The sequence below is a fragment of the Pocillopora verrucosa genome, chromosome 9 (assembly GCF_036669915.1).
Source record: "Pocillopora verrucosa isolate sample1 chromosome 9, ASM3666991v2, whole genome shotgun sequence".
Classification (NCBI taxonomy): Eukaryota; Metazoa; Cnidaria; class Anthozoa; order Scleractinia; family Pocilloporidae; genus Pocillopora; species Pocillopora verrucosa.
In genome coordinates, this window is record NC_089320.1 from 4,553,059 (window position 1) to 4,572,575 (window position 19,517).

The window sequence follows — 19,517 nt, forward strand, 5'->3', positions numbered from 1 at the left end:
TTACTCAATCAATCCGCCTTTTAAAAATGGGGCGAGTGATTATCGCTCCTTTAGCAATGTACTGTTTGTGTTCAACCTAAAGTTTGTGCCAGTAAACGTTGGGTTCGTACCTTGCTGTTTCTTTCGAGAATACCTTATCTCAGAATGAAATCATTTGAGAAAAACTGGAGTAGCAGCATATTGGTTATAGTTTATAAATATCTATCAATTTTGTTCCTTATATCCCATAACAATTTTAGGGGACAACTGTGAAAATGCTAAGGGCAGCATTGCGTGAGGTGTAAAAGCTTCAGAGCAGAGATACAAAATGATCAGAGTAAACGGTTAGTCTTAAACAAACGCCTTTTCTAGGCTCTATTGATTCACATTCCTGCTTAAAAGCGAAAATTGCACACTGAATCTATGGATCAATATCAGTCTCTGGGCAACTGCCCACCCACCCCTCCCTTAACCCAACATTAACGTTAAATTGTTGTCAGTTGACTGTTGTTGAGTTAGGGGAGGGGTAGGTGGGCAGTTGCCCAGATACTGATATTGATCCGAAACTCTTTTATGCCATTCTCTCTGTACTTCCAACGGTTAACGAGGCTAAAGATGGGACCGATCACCTCCTTCCACCGCACCCCCCTCTTACCCCTATAGAGAAGTCAAGACTGAAAAAAAATTGTCTAAAGAACGAATCAATCCTTGGAGACGTCATACCTAACCTCTTCCTCAGATTTAGGCAAATAAAATTATGAAAAACACACAGAAGCTGATCTGAGACCCTGTGTGCAGGTAGAAAAGAAGAAGATTATAATTTTTCTTACCTTCTTACTGTGAGTTTAATTTGATTAAATGTCATTTTAAGGTTTTGCACCGTAAAGTGATTCTGTTGAAGATCCTAGAAAAAAATTTCGCTTTTTGATAAAAGTACTTCGGATCTACCTTCAAAAAGACTTCGAGATGACGGGGACCAAATTGTATGAGTTCCCTGAGTGGTTAAAATACTTTGGAGTGTATAGAGAGTGCCAATCACGGCATACTTTCTTGCACGTCTTAGTCTGATTTTGGTAGTTCCATCCGATTTCGGGCACCAGTCTCCCGACCGAGTTCAGATATCTCTGTCCGATTTCGGATAATTTCGATCGATTTCGGACGTTCCCATTCAACTTTTGAAGAGTTCGGTTTGATTTCGGACACCTTCGTCTGATGTCGGACAGTTCCGGTCGAATCGGGAAAGGACAGACTTGTAAGGCAACATAATGTAAATTGGGATGTAAATAATCACAATTCACACTTAAAAACTAATTAGACTTTTCTCTTTGCTCCCCTCCCATGAACATGACAATATTTTGCTAGCATATAAAAGAGGCGGGAACGTGTATGGACTTCTTATGCCGTGAACCCTGGTCGTGAGACAAGCGCGAGGCAGTTATACGCCGCACGCGCAGAAAGGGCGCCAAATGTCAAGGCAGGAGTTTCATAAACTGAGTTGTGCTTCCATTATGTCACCTAAAAAACCTGAAATGGAAAGAAAAAGACGGCAAAGAATCAACAATTGCTTGTCTCAAATTAAACGGCTGATCCCTGAAGCCAGGGAGCTGGAGGTAGGTGCAGTCTGTGTGTCAGAATTAGCTGTCACCTTAGTAAAAGACCACGCGGAGTTTTCTTTAAGCGTGCTTCTTATACATTGAACCCACTGTTTTAGCTATCCCTTTATGTATTTTAATCTCAATGTTTGTATTTTTCGATCTATTTTGAACTCTTTCATTGGCTTATAGATCAAGAAAGGCTGCAGACTTGAAAAGGCGGAAATTTTGGAGATAACCGTCAAATTCATTCAGAAAGTGCAAAACGAGAAGAAAGCCGACAAACAGGGAGGTACGATTCCATAGAAAAACTTACAAGTTTTGATGGCAAATTTCTCGTAGTAACTATCACGGTTATACTTGTTTTTTGCTTTTTTTCGAACCCAGGCAATCCTCGATTCTCATGCTATACAACAATGAGACTCACCGCTATCATTTGAGTCGAAGAGGATGAGCAAAGTCTAAAAAACACGCGCCAAATTGTAGTATAAATGAGCGAGACACTAGCTCGAAAGACAATTCTAATAAATTTCGTATCAAACTCTCGAGCATCACAATGTAAGGGACAATGAGTTTCCTCTATCTTTGCTATTCTAAATTTTGATATAAAATGCTTGTTTACGACGTAATGATAAAGATAAAGCTAAACCATGACAACTTCGACCGTGCAGCAATTTGCCTCGTGCGGTATGAATGGAAATATAATTCACTGTACGTTCGACACAGTTTTCGAAATTACCTGCGTTTATCATCATCATCATTTCATGATTTTCCCTTAGAAACCACGGTAGGACTTGAAGAAACCCCTGCAATTTTCAACCAAAGTCTAGCACCGACAAGACTGGTATTTCAGAGCCAATTTGACATTCCACGAGAACAAACAGCGTCGCCATTCTATGCGACTCCCTCGTATTCTTTTAACTCAAATGAATGTGAATATGATATCAAAAACAACTCCCGGAACACACTTTATCGACCAGTGCTTCTACCCACTCCTCGTTATTTCACCCCTCGCTGTATTTCGTCTAACATCGTCTACGATTCTGTGAGAGATGGTGGTGACAGTTTTGGTTTTCCAACAAGACAGTCTGCTGTCGGTACAGTCCTGCACTGAACAGTAAACTTCTTAGAGATTCACGCACCGATATGGTCTTCATCGCCGTTTTCAGCATCTCGAGGAGTAATTTTGAAAATTTCTCATTCATGGAAAAGTATTAAGAGTAACAACGTTTCAGTTGAGCTAGATAATTAGAATTGTTGAGTTTGTGCGAAGAAAGCGAGCTTTTGAAACTGAAAACGTGCATGAATTAACTTTTAACTCGTAACCATCTATTGTCTTTATGGACTAAGCTGTTCATTTTAGATTCTTGATTTTAGTTTCATTACTAATCTTGGGGACTTCAAGCTGTTTTTTATTTGTTCACAGAGGATTTATAGTTCGATGGTGTTAACTAAATATATCTTTAAAAACTTACAATTTGAAATTTTATGAGGCCTTTCTTCGACAGAACATCTTTCTCATTTTTGAAAGCATATTTTTGGACATTTTAAGCTACGGGGTTGTGTTTAAATAAATCTGAAGAGCGAACATTCCTTGGCAACTTTGAATGAAAATTATTAAAACCGACCATAACTGCGTTAAAAACGTCTTTCACACAATCACAAGAAATATTTATGAGCTTACTTTTTCAGTTAACGCACAAAAGTTCCGAAATTTTTTTAATTTGAGAGCGAAATGCGTTTCCCTTGCAGACGTGGGAGTACCCACCCTGAAAGTATGATGAATATGTAAAGCTGAGTTATTGACCAATTTTAATATATATAACATCACATTTGTTTGTGTTAAAAAAAGTGGAAACTTTAACAAACATTCATACAAATAATACTGTAAAAGCCAATAATTATACCATAGTATCTAATAATTATTGAATATTTACAGTGTCAGGGAGGTTATATATACTTTTTCTTGTAAGTTTTGGTGATGCTGTGTTCACAATCTGACCGAAGCCCGCTAAATTTTCAGTTGATAAAGAGTACTCAGGAACTAATCCAGTCGTTGATCAAGTCTGAATTTCTTTAAGATATTGTTACCGGCAGTTTCCAAAAATTGAAAAATGAACTTTTGAAAATATTTGATTCTCATTTGAATGGAATCAGTTACATTTAGTTTAAAGTCTAAAGACAACAAGCAATAAATGTTCAAATTTCTTTTGTCATGCAATATATATACAGCTTTTGTTCATGTTAAGGATGGAATTAATTTCTCTTAATATTTTAGCTTATCGACTTTGTTCAAATAATTTAGTTACAAAAGTATGACCTGAAACACCGCCTCAAGTTGACCTAACGTTAAACACGGTAATTTAGAAAAAAAAATACTGTTTGCGACATGGGCTGATCATAAATAGACTCTTAACATTTTTGGTCTCTTTTTTACTATTAAGAATTAAAGGTTGCAGATAAAAAGTTCGATAAAATGGAAATTAAGTGTCGCATTTGATGTCAAACTTACTAATCAAAATAAATAACGAAATTATTTTTCAAAATTGAAAGCCTAAATATTGACATAAAGAATATTAATTCAATTCTACACAATGGCCTTGCAGCTTCATAACTCGTCGATCGTTACGGTTTGATTCAGGCCACTTCTGAGCTCATCTAGAAGCTTGTTACTCTCGAGTAGTAGATTTCAACTGCTTCGCTCATCTTCCGCTTTCCTTCGCTTTATTTTTCTTCGTGTCGTACTCTTGTCTTTTGTTTTAGAAATACTTGGAGGCTTCGGGACAATTTCCGACGAGCCAACATCCTCTGAGGAGGAGCTTTTCATTGTAATTTTTTCATCAGTGGACAGCTGGGGCGAATTGTTTGCTTTGCAGGTAATATTCCCGTTATGTATTTTTGCAGGTGGGAGTCTGATCATTTCCGAACTTGTTTGTGGGCTTCGCCCAAGACCTTGGTCGCTTAAAACTACACTGTGAAACGAAGCTGATTTTGTCTTTGAATTTCCATCAATCTTAGGAAGAAACGGAGCTCTTTTTGTGGTTCTTAATTCCTCGTTTGAGAGTCTAAAAGGCCCCTTTTTGTCCACAGCTGGGAGACTGCTAGCTAATGTTCCTTCAGGTTTTGAAATTCCGTAAATTTCGGAAAGGTTTGAAGTTTTTCCATCCACTTTGCAAAACGCTGGAGAGCTGTTTACAGGCCATGAGGCAGATGGCAGGGCTCGGGCATACTGCGTATAATTCTGGCTTCCATTCATAAACTTGTTTGGTACGAATACAGGGCCGAGTACTTGTTCACTTGCTCTGTTTTCGTTTTCATATGGTGTTGGCGGCCTTTCCGTGTTTGAAACCTTTCGCAGCGCCAAAACGGCGGGATCGACGCACCTTTTGATACTGAGTTTTTCATGATTACCTTTTTGAGCCTTGGAAATGTGATGTTCTTTCGGAGATTTCTTCGGCGACTGTTTCTTTTTCATCTCGAAGCGAAATTTTCGTTGAAAAATCCTGTCTCTCAGGCAGGACCGGCTTGCAAGAAGACAGCCATGACTTTTTTCACTGACAACTGGCGCGAATTTCACGTCATAAAGGCGCGCGCCTGTCGCAAACTGGATCATTAAATAACCAATCAGAACACGTTATTTCGTGGGAATCCATTCAAAGACAAATTTCAAAAATCTATTTATTATTAACAAGTCTTCTGTTTTAGAAGATTAATTATGTTTTTTTTTTTAATGTCAGCAAAGGTGCCGGAGAAATATATAGATCTTTTTTAATGTACGTGCTTGCACCTACGATCTATTTTATTCTAAAACAATGAATTTATACCATTTGGATTAATTCCGGACACCAATCAGACATAAAGAATAGGAAAAAATTCAAAGGCTGATCTGATATATTTGCAGTGGCTAAAATCTTTGTCTGGTTAAATTTTTCTACCAAATACTTTTTTTGTTATCATATCAAGCGAAAGTTGCTAAATCCACTTTTTTTTTCCAAATATCTTTTTCAAGGCCAAAAATAAATTTTAAACTAGGACTGAAGACGTACAGCAGCGAGCGAAAAATGTAACTTAGTAGCTAGTCAATTTTGTACCTAATAAAAGAAAGAAATAACTCGGTGCGTTTATCGTTCAACTAACTTAGCTAGTCATAATTACCCGTTGATTTCATAATAATATTTATTTTGGAACTCGTCCTCTAAGTTTATCCTCATTTCTTTTTCAAAATGAGAGCATTTTTATAAAAGACTGACACAAACATCTGAAGTCGAGTGAAAAGAGAGCTAGTGCCTCTCTAGAGTAATTACAGAGTCGTAATTTTATAAGTTTAAAAAATCTCTTCTGAACTAACATTAGTTTTGTTTCGTTGTATTTAGTTCTCCTTTTTCCTTATTTGCCACGAAAGTAATTTACAGTAATTAATGCGAAAGAAGAAAAAAGACGGCTAAGAACCCAGTTCAATCACTAAGAGCTGCAAACTAAGGTTTCCTTGTGACAAAACAGGATCAATAAATTCACTGACAGATCCGTAGCGCGTTGACAGAACATTTTTGTAGAATCTGTAAGAGAATCGGGAATGATTGACAATGTATAATGAAATTACTTGGAAATAAAAGCCCAGTCCGGCGAAATTTTGAGGCTTCTCGAGTGATATCTAACTATAATTTTCTTTCAAATCTCATCGGAATTGTGAATACTAATCGCGAATCTTCCAGCCACCCACCCACTCCAGCAGAATATTAGGTAACTCGTGCTCGGAGTCAGAGGTCGGAGACTGGCAACTAGTTATTCCACTTTAGAAAACAAATATGGCGGGCTAGATGAAGAGAGAGTAACAGCATTTCCGGATGTTGTCAGTCGTTTGAAGGGCTTCGTTGGCATTAAACTTCACCTTTAGCACTCAATATGAAGCAGGCAGTAGAATTCGAGGAGTGCTTGAAAGACTCTCCCCGTTTCAGGTAAGCAAAGATAAGATTCTTTATTAGAATTGAGGTCCGTTATATGGAAGGACTCGCGATCGTAGGCGAGGCTTTTACTTTTCAATTGTTGCTATTCTTTGTAACATGACATGGGGTCGCGTTACTTCCCTTGTTTTCTCAGTGATAAGTGACTTCTTTTCTTATTTAGTTTGAAAAATCGTCGTGGGATTCCTCAGTTCAGTGTAGTTTTCAAATTATATTGGACAAATTTTCAGGTGTCATGTTTTTAGAAGTTTTTTTTTCGGGTTCAACTTTCGGTTGAACTTTAACTGCACGTGAAGTCATTCATGAACGCGTTATTTTTGAAGACATATGAAAAAAGTGCTCAGTTTTATCCGCTTGCTATAGAAACGGATATTTTCAAACGACATCATTCCTGAACAACTTTCAGACAGGTGTGAGCGGCATCAACTCAAGTTACGATTTTAATGGCTTCACACATGCTCGATAAATTGTTTCAGGTTTACAACTGCACTGATTAGACTGAGCACTAGAGAAAATGAAATAAGAAGCTTAAAATCCAACTTTGGTTAAATGTGGCTGATTTTGCCCAAAACTTTCATAAAATTCTGGTAAGAAGTCAATTGTATTTAATTTTAGCTGGCCATGGGATAATATGTTTCGCACTTTGTACTTACAAGTTAAGCTTTAATGGACCTAGTTTCGATTTCTTTGTCCGTGGATAGATCAAGGACGTTTAAGTTATTTTTATTCATTTCAAACAAACATTTTACAAAAAATACTGAAATCAGTCAATGAAGATTTCCAGTTGCTTCTTTAATTAGTTTCTGCCTCAATTCTTTTGAAGTGCATTATGCACGTTCTGTTTACTATGAAAAGAGTTTCAATGGTGTCACATTGTCTTTGCCCTTGTGGCATTTAAGATCGATGTTATTGAGGAATTAAATATCCTCAAGTATAAATTGGTGTTTGTTTTTTTCAGTCTGCAAGATTTTAATCTTGCTTGCACATACTTCAGCAATATCAGTATCGTATTGCTGTGCCAGTAAACACCATAAGGCTCTCTGGAAATTCCTGTTTATTTTAAAGCTTTTCCTAAAAGAAGAGCTTTTACCTCCCTCCTCTTAAGAGTGGTAATATTTTTGTGTCCTTTTTTTCATTTTTTGAGTTTCACCAAGCAATTGTGGCCAGTGTAGGCTCAAAAGTTTGAGAATTTATAATTAAGTATTGAATGAAATGATAATATCCTTGTTGATATTTTCATAGATCCTCTTTATTTGTCTGCTTGTCATGGTATTGATGCTGTGAGGAGAAGGTGTTTCTTGGTCACTGCTGGGAGTGAATGGTTAAAATTATTTTCTAAAATGACCTCCATTAAGTATCTCATGCACAGTCCCCTAACCTCTGTGCCTTGTCTTAAGGCTTGGTCTGGCTCTTCCCTTTAGTCTTGATCATGATATAAACATTCTTGTGCCACTCATGATCATTGATCATTTTCATATTATTAAACTTATTCAGTTTGTAATGTTAGTGTCTGGCAGAGAAGCAGAGGAAGTAAACAATATCAATATAGATTATTTACATTCTTTAGTCACTTTTATTAAGCAGTATTGATCCCTAGTAAATGTTTTTTTTTTTTTTATATAGATTACAGATTGATCAAAATGAACAAGATATCAATGTTTTGGAAGTTGCTTTAGAAAAGGTGAATTTTTGACCATTTCTGTTTTTAGTGTGTACATCAAATAGAGAAAGATCAGAAACTGGGAGAATAAGAATTTCAGAAATAGAAAAGTAATGTAGACATAGATTCCAGTAATATGTGGACCTTTGAGTATTAAGGCTTCAAGAAATAAGTTTGGATTAAGTTCAAACCCTTTACATCGTTGTGTTAGCCATATGGCTCAGTGTGCACTTTTATTGATAAACAGTAGAAAAATCCCTGTTTGAGGGTTGCATAGGATGGTGGAAGTAGAGATGGAGGAAATGTATATCCTTGTGTTTTTCACTATGAAATTCAAGCAAGAAGAAAGTGCAAAAAAATGAAGAGAAGAAATCATGACAAGGTGTTTATTGACTGAGTTTAGTTGGCCCAGAGAGCTAAATATTTCTTGTTTGTGTTTAAAATAAGTACCAAGTTTTGTGCAGAACTTAATTTATAATAACTTTGAATAAGATGCATTCTTAAATTGCAGTATTGTCAGCATCAGTTCAACATAATTTTTTGCCTTTGTGTTCCTTGTAGCTCATCAAGCTTTGTGGTGGAATGGTAGAGACAGGGAAACAGTTCAACTTATCCACCAGGTAGTGCCAGTACACAGTTAAAGAACTCTGATCTCTTTTTGTGGTTTTTCTCTTGGTCTTTCACTTCTCCCTCTTTTGAAAGCTTTACTCTTTAACCCTTTTGACTCTTAACAGTGACTAACATTGAATTTCTCCTTAACATATCACTTCTAAATCAAATATTAAGGTGATGAGAATAAAGGAAATGTTTGCCAACAAAAGAAACCTTGATTGTCCAACAAATTCTCCTGCTCAGCACTATGGAAAATGTATAGAGAACAGTATGGAGAATTTGTATACAGATGCAGGGGTGTAAAGGGTTAAAGGATTACTGGGTTTCTAAAGGATCTTGTTTCACATATGAGGGTTGTCCTGACCAGGTCATAACATCTTTTATATAACAGCAAAGTGATACAGGTCACCCAATCACATAAGTTGGTTTCTTGTGGCACCCAGAGTCTAGGATAGCACAATTCGGAATTGAATAGCTCAGACAAGAATTGTTTGTTAGTTACATGACTGTATTTTCACATAAAGGCTTTCGTCACTTTTCCTTCAGTGCTTTAGTGAGTGGTATTGACAACCTGACAAAGTACTTTGCAGGAGATGAGCTGGTGTCATTCACACTGGACAAGTTCTCTTGTGCTCTGACTGAGCTTCAGAGCTTCCTATCAGTGAGTGAGATTTCATTAATTGTCAACTCTATAACAGTCCATAGTCCTTCCTTAAAATCACATCTCATTTAAAAAGTAATATTTCAATTAGTAAAAATTATTTATAGAAAAAAAAATTTTCTACATGGAATTTTTGCCCTTTGTGATTTTGTTGTGTTTGTTTTCTGGCAGTCACGGAGAACAATATGTTGATTATATCATTAGACTGGTGGTAAACAGAAGCTGTTACAGTGGAGAATTGTGAACCTTTTATATGGCTTCACATACCCCACACCCTGCCTTAAACAAGAACAAGCATAAACTGATAACTCTTTTATTTGCAATACATTTTGTATATGTGTACATCGTGTTTTTGACAGTTCCCTTTTATCACCATTGACTTCATACCTTGCATAGAGAAAAAATGTTTTCTTCTCTCACATCACCTAGAATTGGATTTTTGATGACATGTTTGGTGAAATAACCAGTATCTGTATTTTCCTCAGATTCTTTTAGAGCAAGCACAAAAATCAATCTCAAGCACACTGAGAACTTTTATCAAAGAGTAAGTGTGGTTGTGAAAATTCTTGTCAGGTTTGTCTTAAAAAGGGAAATTGGATAACCTGCATTGCACTACAAAAGGGTTAACACCCACCTGTATTTTGAAAATTTTGATGAAATCACATCTTTTCAATTCCTTAACCTTTCTAAATCCTTCTCCTCTCTCTGTAAAAGTTTTTTCCTTCTAAGATTTGCATAGTTCTTACACAGCAATGGACAGTTTGAGGTGGGGAGAGGTACAATGTGGGAGAAGTTAAATGGAAAGTAAAGAAGAAAAAAGTGAATTTTTCATTTTTTTTTTACATAGTACATTGTAGTTTTGTCAGTTGATTTGTTTGCCTACTCTTGTAAAATGAGCCTATTTACATTTTTTTTAATTACACAATTCAATATTGATTCAAGATTCCAATTGAGACTGTCAGCTGTTAAAAGCAGGAATTAAACAAGTTGTAATAATGCAACTTCAATTAAATAATAGTTATTGAATCAAATATACTCTAAAAAGAAAATTAAGTGTGTTGTCATTGTTACAATTTTAGAACATACCTGTAGCTGCTCAAAAAGTAGATGAACATCAAAAATCTTTGCAAAACTAAATACTATTTATTTTCTCCCATTTACAGGGAAGTCAAGAAGGTTAAGGATGCTAAAAAGCTGTTTGACAAAGTCAGTGATGATTTGGATAAGTGAGTGTGTAATTTTTGACATGTATACTGTCCTTTTTGACATGAGCTCAATAATTGGTGCTGTAACTAAAGGGTCATGTTGGATTTTCTCTTATTTGCCCATTGGCTTTCAAGATAAGGCTCTTAAGCACTCTAAGTTCAAAATATGTTTGCCATTTGGCAACTGAAAATCAGAAAAAAGTCATCAGAGCTGCAGGCAGTCTTTGTAAGGTTCACTTAATTTAACATCTCAGGGCTCAACACTTGAATAAGGAAAGAGGAAGTGGCAACAGCCTGGAACTGGTTTATGACTGTGCATGTAGATCATAAAGGTTTTTGACAAATGCAAACCTTTCAGATTTCTATGTGGCATCTGCACACAAATCGGCCATTTAGCAACTTTTGCTAAAAATGTATCAGCCAAATTTTTTTCCATTCACCTTGGTGACAAAAATGGTCACCACTTGAAACACTACTCCATAGTATGACTGAATGACTTTTTTTTTTGGTTTTGTTTTCTTTTTAGTGCCTTGACAAGAAATGCACAGCTTCCACATCACTGTAAGGCCTCTGAAGTGGAGGAGGTTAGATTATTGTTGTAGAGCTTCATGTGTAGTTGCTAAAAATTTTGCATAGCCACCTAGATGTTTGTACATGTAACTTGCTGTGTGTTACTGTGCCTACCAATCTGTATTATATATGACGATTGAAGGACCACACTGAATACCTAGTAGTTAATTTAATGTTTTTTTGTTTTTTTTTTTTTTTAATTTCCACAAAACAGGTTAAGAATGCAGTGAAAGCTAATCAGACATGTTTTAACCACACGGCATTGGACTATGCCTTCCAGGTTGTAGATAAAGTGTAGAAGTGACGATTTTGAGCTTGTCATGTTCATTGAATCTCTGTCAATAGTTGCTGTATTGTCTAGTAAGCAAGCATGAAATTTACCCCCCTTCCAAGAACTATTGTCAGTTTTTTAAAACCATGCTTTGTATTGCAGATCAACATTTTACAGTCACGAAGAAGGATTGATGTTCTAGACACTGTAAGAAGTAGAGGATAATAGATGGATGCACAGAGATATAGAATTCTTCTTGCAGTGTTTAGTTGAACACTTGAAGGAAAATTCCTTACATACAAGAGAACACATATTATTTTGTTTACTATTTAATCACTATAGGCCTTAAATGACAAGAGTATAATTGCCCATTCCATGATCAAGTTATGCAACTGGAACGGTTTTGCAAACTATTTAAGCAACTCATTCATCCATATGATTGGTAAACCAATCCCACAACCAATCATGGTTTAATAATATTTTCATCCATTTGAATGGCTTGCCAGTCCATTTGACATTATCTGTTTTATTCATTCATTTGAATGGCTAAGCAAACCGTTTGAAGGGCTAATCAAACTGTTCAATTAATTTATTCACCCATTTGAATGGTTTGCCCATCTGATAAAAATTTTTACTCGTCTGTTCAAATGGCTGACCAAACCTCTCAAATAATTTATTCACCAGTTTAAATGGTTAGGCAAACTGTTCAAATGCCTCAAGGACTGTTCATCAACCATTTGTCATCTGTGTGTTTTTGCTATTCTAACAGTTTTCCGTTTGTGTCTGTTTTGCCTCCCATGGTCACAAATTTACCAAACAACCTTGTATTAAGAATGGTGAATGTTTAGCTATTCATTTATTAGCCTGACAGAGTGGCACAATAAACAAGTGATGTGTCAGCAGCTGATTGTGATGTCAAACACATTTAAAATATAATTATAATTTTACACATGTGCGGTTGCAGGTTTTCTCAGTGCTGGAAATCCTTGTAGAACATGGCAGTGTTAATTAGACCTCTTCATGCAGATAGTCCATCTTTTCTAAAAAGTTCTTTTGTCCTTGCAAATTCAAAAAGAAGTCTTAGTACAGATTGAATGAGTAGGACTGACTGGGAGAAGAAACTGAACTTGTCTGTTTTTGTTCCTGTTATAGATTCTGAAGTTTATGCATGCCCAGTCAACATATTTTCATCAAGGTTATGATTTGATGAATGATTTAGATGCATACATGAAGAGGGTGTCAAATCAGGTGGGTTGAATTTGATTTACTATTAATAATTTGATAACAATGAAGATATTGGCTTCTACTATACCATTGGTGCAACATTCAACAAGTTTGGTGTTCTTTGTCTTGTTCTCTCAGACCTTTTAGGATTTTTTGTTCCTTGATGGAAGAGTTTGTATATTAATTTTAAACAATGATTCATTATTTCAGAAGCAGTTGTGAACTTAAAAATTGAAACACTTTCACTCTTAGGATCTAAAGATTTATTCTTCACACCATTTGCCACATATTTCTTATAATTTAAGCTCTGAGAATTTGGTTGTAATTATCAAACAGTATCCCCCGTCAGATATTTTTCAATCTTCTTATCAACTTTATGCTAAGAGTTGCACTTAAATTGTGAGGAGAAGTTCTTCTTTGATCACTCCTGGGAGTGAAAGGGTTAAAATATTAGAGGACAGGTTTTGATCAATTGGAAATAGTCTGCTGATAGTGACGCTAAACAACTGTGTATCAAATTCTGTAATCCAGGTGGAAGAAGTGTCAGTCCAGTTTACAATGGACAAAAAAGAGATGGAGGAAAGACACACATTGGTCCAGAAAATGGTGGGCATAATATCAATTATTACAATAATGATTTAAGATCTTAAAAATTTTGCTCTGTCCTTAGAGCCGTTTAAAATTTCCTAACATGGGTCTTAGAATTTTGTTTAAAAATAAGGTAAAGACAGGCAAAAAAATTATACAGTTGGGTACAAAACTTATACATTGGTTAATGTTTCCATATATTTATCATTTACCAGTAATTTTCTATTTCCCATTTTCATTCAATTTCCCCCCAATAAAGTGAGATTGAGTCTTGTTGTAAGGCTGTGAGAAAACAAAAAAAGATTGTGAGATTAGTGAGTGAGTTGTAATTGATTTGGAATGTCTATGAAACCATTCCATTAGATTTCTATGGTCGAATGTGCAAAAAACAAGGGGCAGAAAATTTGTCAAATACCAGATTATGAGATTCATGGCTTTTACTCAAGGCTTGCTATCTTGGATTTGTGATTTTAGGAGGAGAGTGGATGCATAGGAAGAAGAAACCTGAATGATGCAAGGTAAACTGTTATAATTGTTGATGGTATCTGAACAATACTCAATACATGTTTTACATCATTCAAAATGGAAAGTCTCAAAGTTTGTAACATCTCTGTTTACTTTGAGGAGTGAATCTTGTGCATTCAGTTTGGTGAAAATCATGTTTGTGTTCATGTGCTTATGGGTTAATTTTCATCTTCTATTTGTTTGCAGTGGTTTAGTAATGGAAGGCTACTTATTTAAAAAAAGCAGTAATGCTTTTAGAAGTTGGCATAGGTGAGTGTGTGGTAGCAGTGAGTTAGGGGTGAATTTAGACTGAAATATTCTACAGGTTAGAGCTCTGACTCTCAGAAGTTGTAGTGGATCTGAGTACTTTTTAATGGGATACTGATTGACACTGAAGTAAAACTGCAGCAGCTGATTTACCCTCTAACTCCTAAGAGTGACTAACATCTAATTTCTCCTTACAATACAAGAATAAAGGAGACGATCACTGACTAAAAAGCTGTTGATTGTCAGGCAAATTCTCCTTGTTGGTCCCTCATGAAATTTGTAGAGAACAGTATGGAGAATATGCATACTGATATTAGGGTGTAAAGGGTTAAGGTCTTAAATGATTTCATTGTAAAATACCTCATTTTTATTTTCCCAAAGACGATATTTCACAGTTCAGAATAACCAACTGATGTATCAGAAGAGATTAAAGGTGTGTATGACTGAATGATTGTAGTATTTAGATTACACACACTCACGAGTGTGATCACTAAGTGCAATTTCTGGTGTCACATTCTGATTATGTCAATCACATGCATGCTGCAAATGTCAACAGCCAGGTACATACACCTATTTATGCACATGTTATCATGCTTTGAATTGTGAATACAAAGGAAATTTATTGAAGTTTTTAATTAAAACCTTTTTTCAGTTGTACAGTCAAATGAATGAAGGGATTCGATGATGACATGCAGTTAATGTATCACTTGCATTCAATTTTGCAGGATGATCAAACAGTACTTGTTGAAGATCTTCGATTGTGTAAAGTTAGGCTTGCAGAGGAAACAGTGGAAAGAAGATTTATGTTTGAAGTGGTATCACCAACAAAGTAAGGCTACTGAATTCTGTTTTTGCAAATCTGTCAAATACACAGTAGACAACTCAGAATTGATAGCATCTGAGTGACCAATAGTTATTGTTTCCAAGATCTGATTGTTAATTCTCCCCTCAAACTGCAAGACATTTGTAAATTGGTTACAGGAATTGGTGTTAGATCAAGATAACAACTTCTTCCTAACAAGTTTGAGTATTCTCTTTACCTGATAAGTTTGAGTATTCTTGTTACCCATTTGCTGGATAATGTGTAGATATTATAGGGAGAAGTGACATGTTAATCACTTTTTGAGTTTAGAGTTAACTGAAAATGATATCTTCTACTCTGTATCACTAGATCATGGTATTTACAAGCAGATAGTGAAGCACTGCAAGTGGAATGGATGGAAGCTATGCAGGTAAGTTTATCAAATTGAGGCAAGTGGAATACATAGGAACTGGGTCTAAGGATGTACACTAAATGTTGTGGGTGAATTTCTGCTGATGGTGAACTTGAGTGAGGTGTGGAGTGAGGTTGGTGACAGGGTTTTGTTTTGTTTGTAAAATAATGTTGTTTTCAAGGGCAACCTTCCTTGTTTCCAATGTTAACCAAATCTCAAGTCAGAGCAGTGTACCATAAACTGTCAAGCATGTGAGTGTTAAGAAATCAAATGACACAAATGACCCTGAAAACAGCACCAGTTGCCCATGATAACAACCCCATTTTTAACATCAAAATGTGGTCACCAAACTTTTGTAGCCCCTCTCTCAACTGAAAATTGTAGTAAGTAGGCTTGAAGTAGAAGTGAACGAGTTATCAGCTTTTGTAGAAATTGTTGTGTTGTGTTGGCAGAGAAGTGAATCCTTAACTTGATGATCAATAAGAAAGTTTCTAACAAAATACTGTTACTAAAATTTTAATTGTTATGTGGTGATTCACAGGCCAGTATTGACAAGGCTTTCAATAGCTCAACCAGTATTCAAAGTAACAATGATAAGGTGGGTGAATTGAAATTACTTACTTGCGCATAGTGCATGTGATCCCTGTGGGTAGTTTTTAAGTCATGATTCCTTGACCTCAGGATTTCAGAGACAATGTGACTCTGAGGACAAGGCAGTGCAGTTTTGATGAATCCAAGCAATATATATTTATTTATTTATTTGGCATATTAAAGTTCATTAATTAGCAGCCACCAGATTAATTGCATGGTACCTTTCAAGATTGCCACAGGCACTTTCAGTCTTTTTCTCCAAGAACCTTCCTCAAAACTACTGTATAAAAATCACATGACACAGGGACAAGTTCTTCAATTTATACCTTGAATCAATTTCACTAGCTGCACATGAAATAGATTATTGGCTACTTTTTTGGTCACTGTTACACTGTTCCATTTTTTTTTTTTTCATTTCTTTAGCTCTTGTTTAAAATGTTCACTACTTTTAAATTGATTCTCTACACACTTTCTCTGTGAGCTGTCACTGATGTGCACCTTACCTATAATTTGTGATTTCAGGGGATATCCCTATCCTGTCTTTTTAGTTCAAGTTTAAGATAGAATTTATATAATTTTTTTCAGAGTGATTTACAAGGGCCAGGCTCTATGAGCAACAGTATGGATTCTCTCAACAAAGTTTCTGGACCATCAAGGTTTGATTGTCTTGCTTTTTGCATACTGTTGGTGGAGATTTCTTTGATGCAGTTAAAAGCAATTTAACAGAGTTGACAACTAAGAGGATCAGTAGTATTCAGCGGTTTTTGCATATGCGCACAAGTCAGAATTCCATGTGCTCTCTGATTGAGGCATTCTTGCACGTGCTTTGAGCATGAGCTTGCAGCATGGTTTGGACTGACAGTTCATCATCCAGGTAGTTTTCCCCACCCCTTTCCCACTCTTTCCACCATTTATTCAGTGTGACTTAGGTCTGCTTCCCTTTTCTGCGTGGGGGCTCATGGCTGGGTTGCATGAATTTGCCATGGTCCCTGCTCTCATCACTGTGCCATCCCTGCACTCATCACTGTGCCATCCCTTCTCCCATCACTGTGCCATCCCTGCTCTCATCATTGTTCCGTCCCTGCTCCTATTACTTTGCCATCCCTGCTCTCATCAATAATGCAAGGGTCTGTGCTTCCATCACTGTGCCATCCCGGCTCTCATCACTGTGGCCCAGATCCCTGCTCTCATCACTGTGTCATCCCCACTCCCATCACTGTGCCATTCCTTCCTGTTATTTCATAGACATTACTCTCTTGGATCATACAGATGACACTCCATTTTGGACCTGGTTCACTAACAGTTAATATTAATAATTACATTCATTTGGTGTTTTAACAGTTTTTATTACTTTTCAATGACAGAAGTAATCTTGATGTTATTAGAGCTGTCTCTGGTAATGACAAGTGTGCAGACTGCAGCAGCACTGGTGAGCATAGTACAACAATCTGTGGGAGAGGGTAGCTTTGAGGTCATAGGATCGTGTAAAGAAAGTTCACTTTTTAATACCATTTGGCCTTTGCAATGAAAATGTAGGGTTTTTTTATTATCCTCCTTTCATGGGTTAGAATCTTTGCTTTTGCCTTTCTTTTTCTTTTTCTTTTTCCTTTTTTTTTTTTTTAATTTAAATGGTTTATATTTTGTAGTTACCAGTAGTAAGTAACTCTAATGCAAATTATTTTTTATCCTTTAGATCCGACCTGGGCAAGTACTAACATGGGAATTGTACTGTGTATAGAATGCTCAGGTATTCACAGGTACTGTTACAAAAAAAGTTCTTTTTTTATGAATAGCCCTTGCTTTTACCATAATGACATTCTCCTAGTCATGGTTACATCAGATCTGTAATATTAGAAGGATCTCAATATGCATTGTAGAGTGCATGTGTTGTCAATAATCTGGTTTATGCCATGATCCTTAAGATCAGTGGTGCAGGCTCAGCTTGAAGGCTCAGCTTTGCTGCTGTGTAGTTTTTCTTAAGTCCAATTAGCAGGTAAAACAACCAAACAAAAATTCAGTAAATTCATGCCTCTGGGTCCAAATATCATCAGTTGAGGGCAGTGTGTTTGACTGAGTCACAAACTGTCCAGTGCATAATTACCTATTTTGTAAGTATTTAAATTTGACATATAATAATATTATGAGAGATCAAAAAGTTACAATCATGTAGTTTAAGAAATGACCCACCGGTAATGCTTGTTTTAATAGGAGTTTGGGTGTCCACGTCTCCAAGGTTCGCTCATTGACCCTTGATGCATGGGAACCAGAGCAAGTCAAGGTAATATAGGATGCATACTTTTGTTATTTGTAAGCACAATGCTTTGGATTTGCAACTGTTTTACTGGACAATGTGCTGACATAATGTTAATTGAGCTTGTGTCTCAAAGTGATCAAGGCATAATCTCTAACTTGGTGACAGAATATTTTTAATTTTAAAGAAAAGGACTTGGTAAAATAGAACAAAATGAATGTTATAGTAACTCAAGGTTTTGTTTTTAGTTAATGACAGAATTGGGAAATGAATTGGTCAATGGAATTCTTGAAGCAAAAGTCAACTCCCATACAAAGAAACCAACTCCTCAAAGTAGCAGGTACTGTTTGTTGTTTTAAATAAATTATGAATTCCTAAATTTTTGTAGTTAACATTTTTTGAAAATAATTATCAAATGATTTTTGTCAAAGGGGTGAAAGAGAGACTTGGATCAAGTTAAAATATGTACAACATAAGTTTGTTTCCCTGGAAACCTTTCTAAAAAACTGTCAAACTTTGGACAAAGGGATCATTAGAAATCTTGCAAGAATGAAAGTTCACCACGAGGAAAGGGGCACAAATTTGGCCGTTGAGAGAACAGACTCCAAAAAAAGTAAACTTTTCAAACGGAAACTTGCCGTGAAGTCAAAGTCAAAGATGGACAACCGAAAGAGTGCCCCTGCTGAAATACTCTCAGCAGATGTTGCAAGTGAAGACTCTGAAAAGTTAGAACATGTTGCTTCAAGTTTTCTCAGTGATGAGACTGCTAGCAGTGACTCACATGATGAGGACAGACCGGGAACTAGTGCTCCATCAACATCATGTCAAGACAGTGAGAGGAGACGGGCAGCCTCCATCGGAGCAGCTATGTCTTCTGACAAGGGTAGAGATAGGGGAGTTTCATTTGATTCAACCATAAGTGAAGATGGTCTGACTCATGAGGCAACCATTTGTGAAAGAGTGCAGAATAATGGGGATGGTGACCTGGAGAAAAGACTGAAGGAGGACAAGGAGAAAGCGATTGCTGTGTTGAAAAGAGTTCATCCCAGTAGGGTATGCACCTTTAATTACCAAATAAAGAGGTCTGCACTATCTATTTATTTATTTGTTATATCATATGCTGTTTTGTAATGTCCTGAGAGTTATTAAGTTGATACTTAGTGGTGATTATTCACCCTTTACACTCAAACATCAGCATGCATATTCTCCATACTGTTCTCTATACATTTAGTGACATACTGACAAGGAGAATTTGTTTAACAATTCAGTGCCTCTTTAGTTGGTGATCATGTCCTTTATTCTTGTGATCTTAATGTGTGATTCATGGTTGAAACTGTAAGAAAAAAGTAGATGCTGGTCACTCTCAG

The 19,517-nt window shown here is 36.2% G+C and overlaps 2 protein-coding genes across 10 annotated transcripts in view; both read left to right on the forward strand.

Annotated features, from left to right (window-relative positions):
- Positions 1 to 1,445: 1,445 nt before the first annotated feature.
- On the forward strand, positions 1,446 to 4,082 carry LOC131786180 (uncharacterized). The gene is made up of 3 exons (XM_059103187.2): positions 1,446 to 1,589; positions 1,764 to 1,863; positions 2,351 to 4,082. Exons 1-3 carry the CDS (start codon positions 1,446 to 1,448, stop codon positions 2,683 to 2,685), a joined length of 579 nt encoding a protein of 192 aa, XP_058959170.2. The 3' UTR covers positions 2,686 to 4,082.
- A 2,277-nt stretch (positions 4,083 to 6,359) lies between these two features.
- The window catches only part of LOC131786186 (arf-GAP with coiled-coil, ANK repeat and PH domain-containing protein 2), a 77,295-nt gene continuing 64,137 nt past the window's right edge, over positions 6,360 to 19,517 (forward strand). For 2 of the 9 annotated variants that reach the window (XM_066172353.1, XM_066172354.1), the window contains exons 1-23: positions 6,360 to 6,526; positions 8,156 to 8,213; positions 8,754 to 8,812; positions 9,351 to 9,465; positions 9,951 to 10,009; positions 10,629 to 10,691; positions 11,197 to 11,254; positions 11,455 to 11,520; positions 11,674 to 11,718; positions 12,664 to 12,759; positions 13,267 to 13,341; positions 13,798 to 13,841; positions 14,035 to 14,097; positions 14,476 to 14,527; positions 14,820 to 14,923; positions 15,266 to 15,326; positions 15,850 to 15,906; positions 16,485 to 16,555; positions 17,264 to 17,328; positions 17,593 to 17,656; positions 18,108 to 18,177; positions 18,399 to 18,490; positions 18,582 to 19,203. In XM_066172353.1, coding sequence (XP_066028450.1) covers positions 6,474 to 6,526; positions 8,156 to 8,213; positions 8,754 to 8,812; positions 9,351 to 9,465; positions 9,951 to 10,009; positions 10,629 to 10,691; positions 11,197 to 11,254; positions 11,455 to 11,520; positions 11,674 to 11,718; positions 12,664 to 12,759; positions 13,267 to 13,341; positions 13,798 to 13,841; positions 14,035 to 14,097; positions 14,476 to 14,527; positions 14,820 to 14,923; positions 15,266 to 15,326; positions 15,850 to 15,906; positions 16,485 to 16,555; positions 17,264 to 17,328; positions 17,593 to 17,656; positions 18,108 to 18,177; positions 18,399 to 18,490; positions 18,582 to 19,203 — 2,112 coding nt within the window. In that variant the 5' untranslated portion in view covers positions 6,360 to 6,473. Of the gene's footprint in view, positions 6,527 to 6,992; positions 7,120 to 8,155; positions 8,214 to 8,753; positions 8,813 to 9,350; positions 9,466 to 9,950; positions 10,010 to 10,627; positions 10,692 to 11,196; positions 11,255 to 11,454; positions 11,521 to 11,673; positions 11,719 to 12,663; positions 12,760 to 13,266; positions 13,342 to 13,797; positions 13,842 to 14,034; positions 14,098 to 14,475; positions 14,528 to 14,819; positions 14,924 to 15,265; positions 15,327 to 15,849; positions 15,907 to 16,484; positions 16,556 to 17,263; positions 17,329 to 17,592; positions 17,657 to 18,107; positions 18,178 to 18,398; positions 18,491 to 18,581; positions 19,204 to 19,517 lie in introns of those variants that run through there. The other 7 variants (XM_066172361.1, XM_059103194.2, XM_066172356.1 and 4 more) reach the window with 7 other exon arrangements.

Excerpts from the sequence above, each read along its gene's own strand:
- LOC131786180 (XM_059103187.2), top strand. The coding sequence starts at position 1,446 with ATGTCAAGGCAGGAGTTTCATAAACTGAGTTGTGCTTCCATTATGTCA. Across the intron at positions 1,590-1,763 it reads CTGAAGCCAGGGAGCTGGAG|ATCAAGAAAGGCTGCAGACT; the intron begins GTAGGTGCAGTC and ends ATTGGCTTATAG. Across the intron at positions 1,864-2,350 it reads GAAAGCCGACAAACAGGGAG|AAACCACGGTAGGACTTGAA; the intron begins GTACGATTCCAT and ends ATTTTCCCTTAG.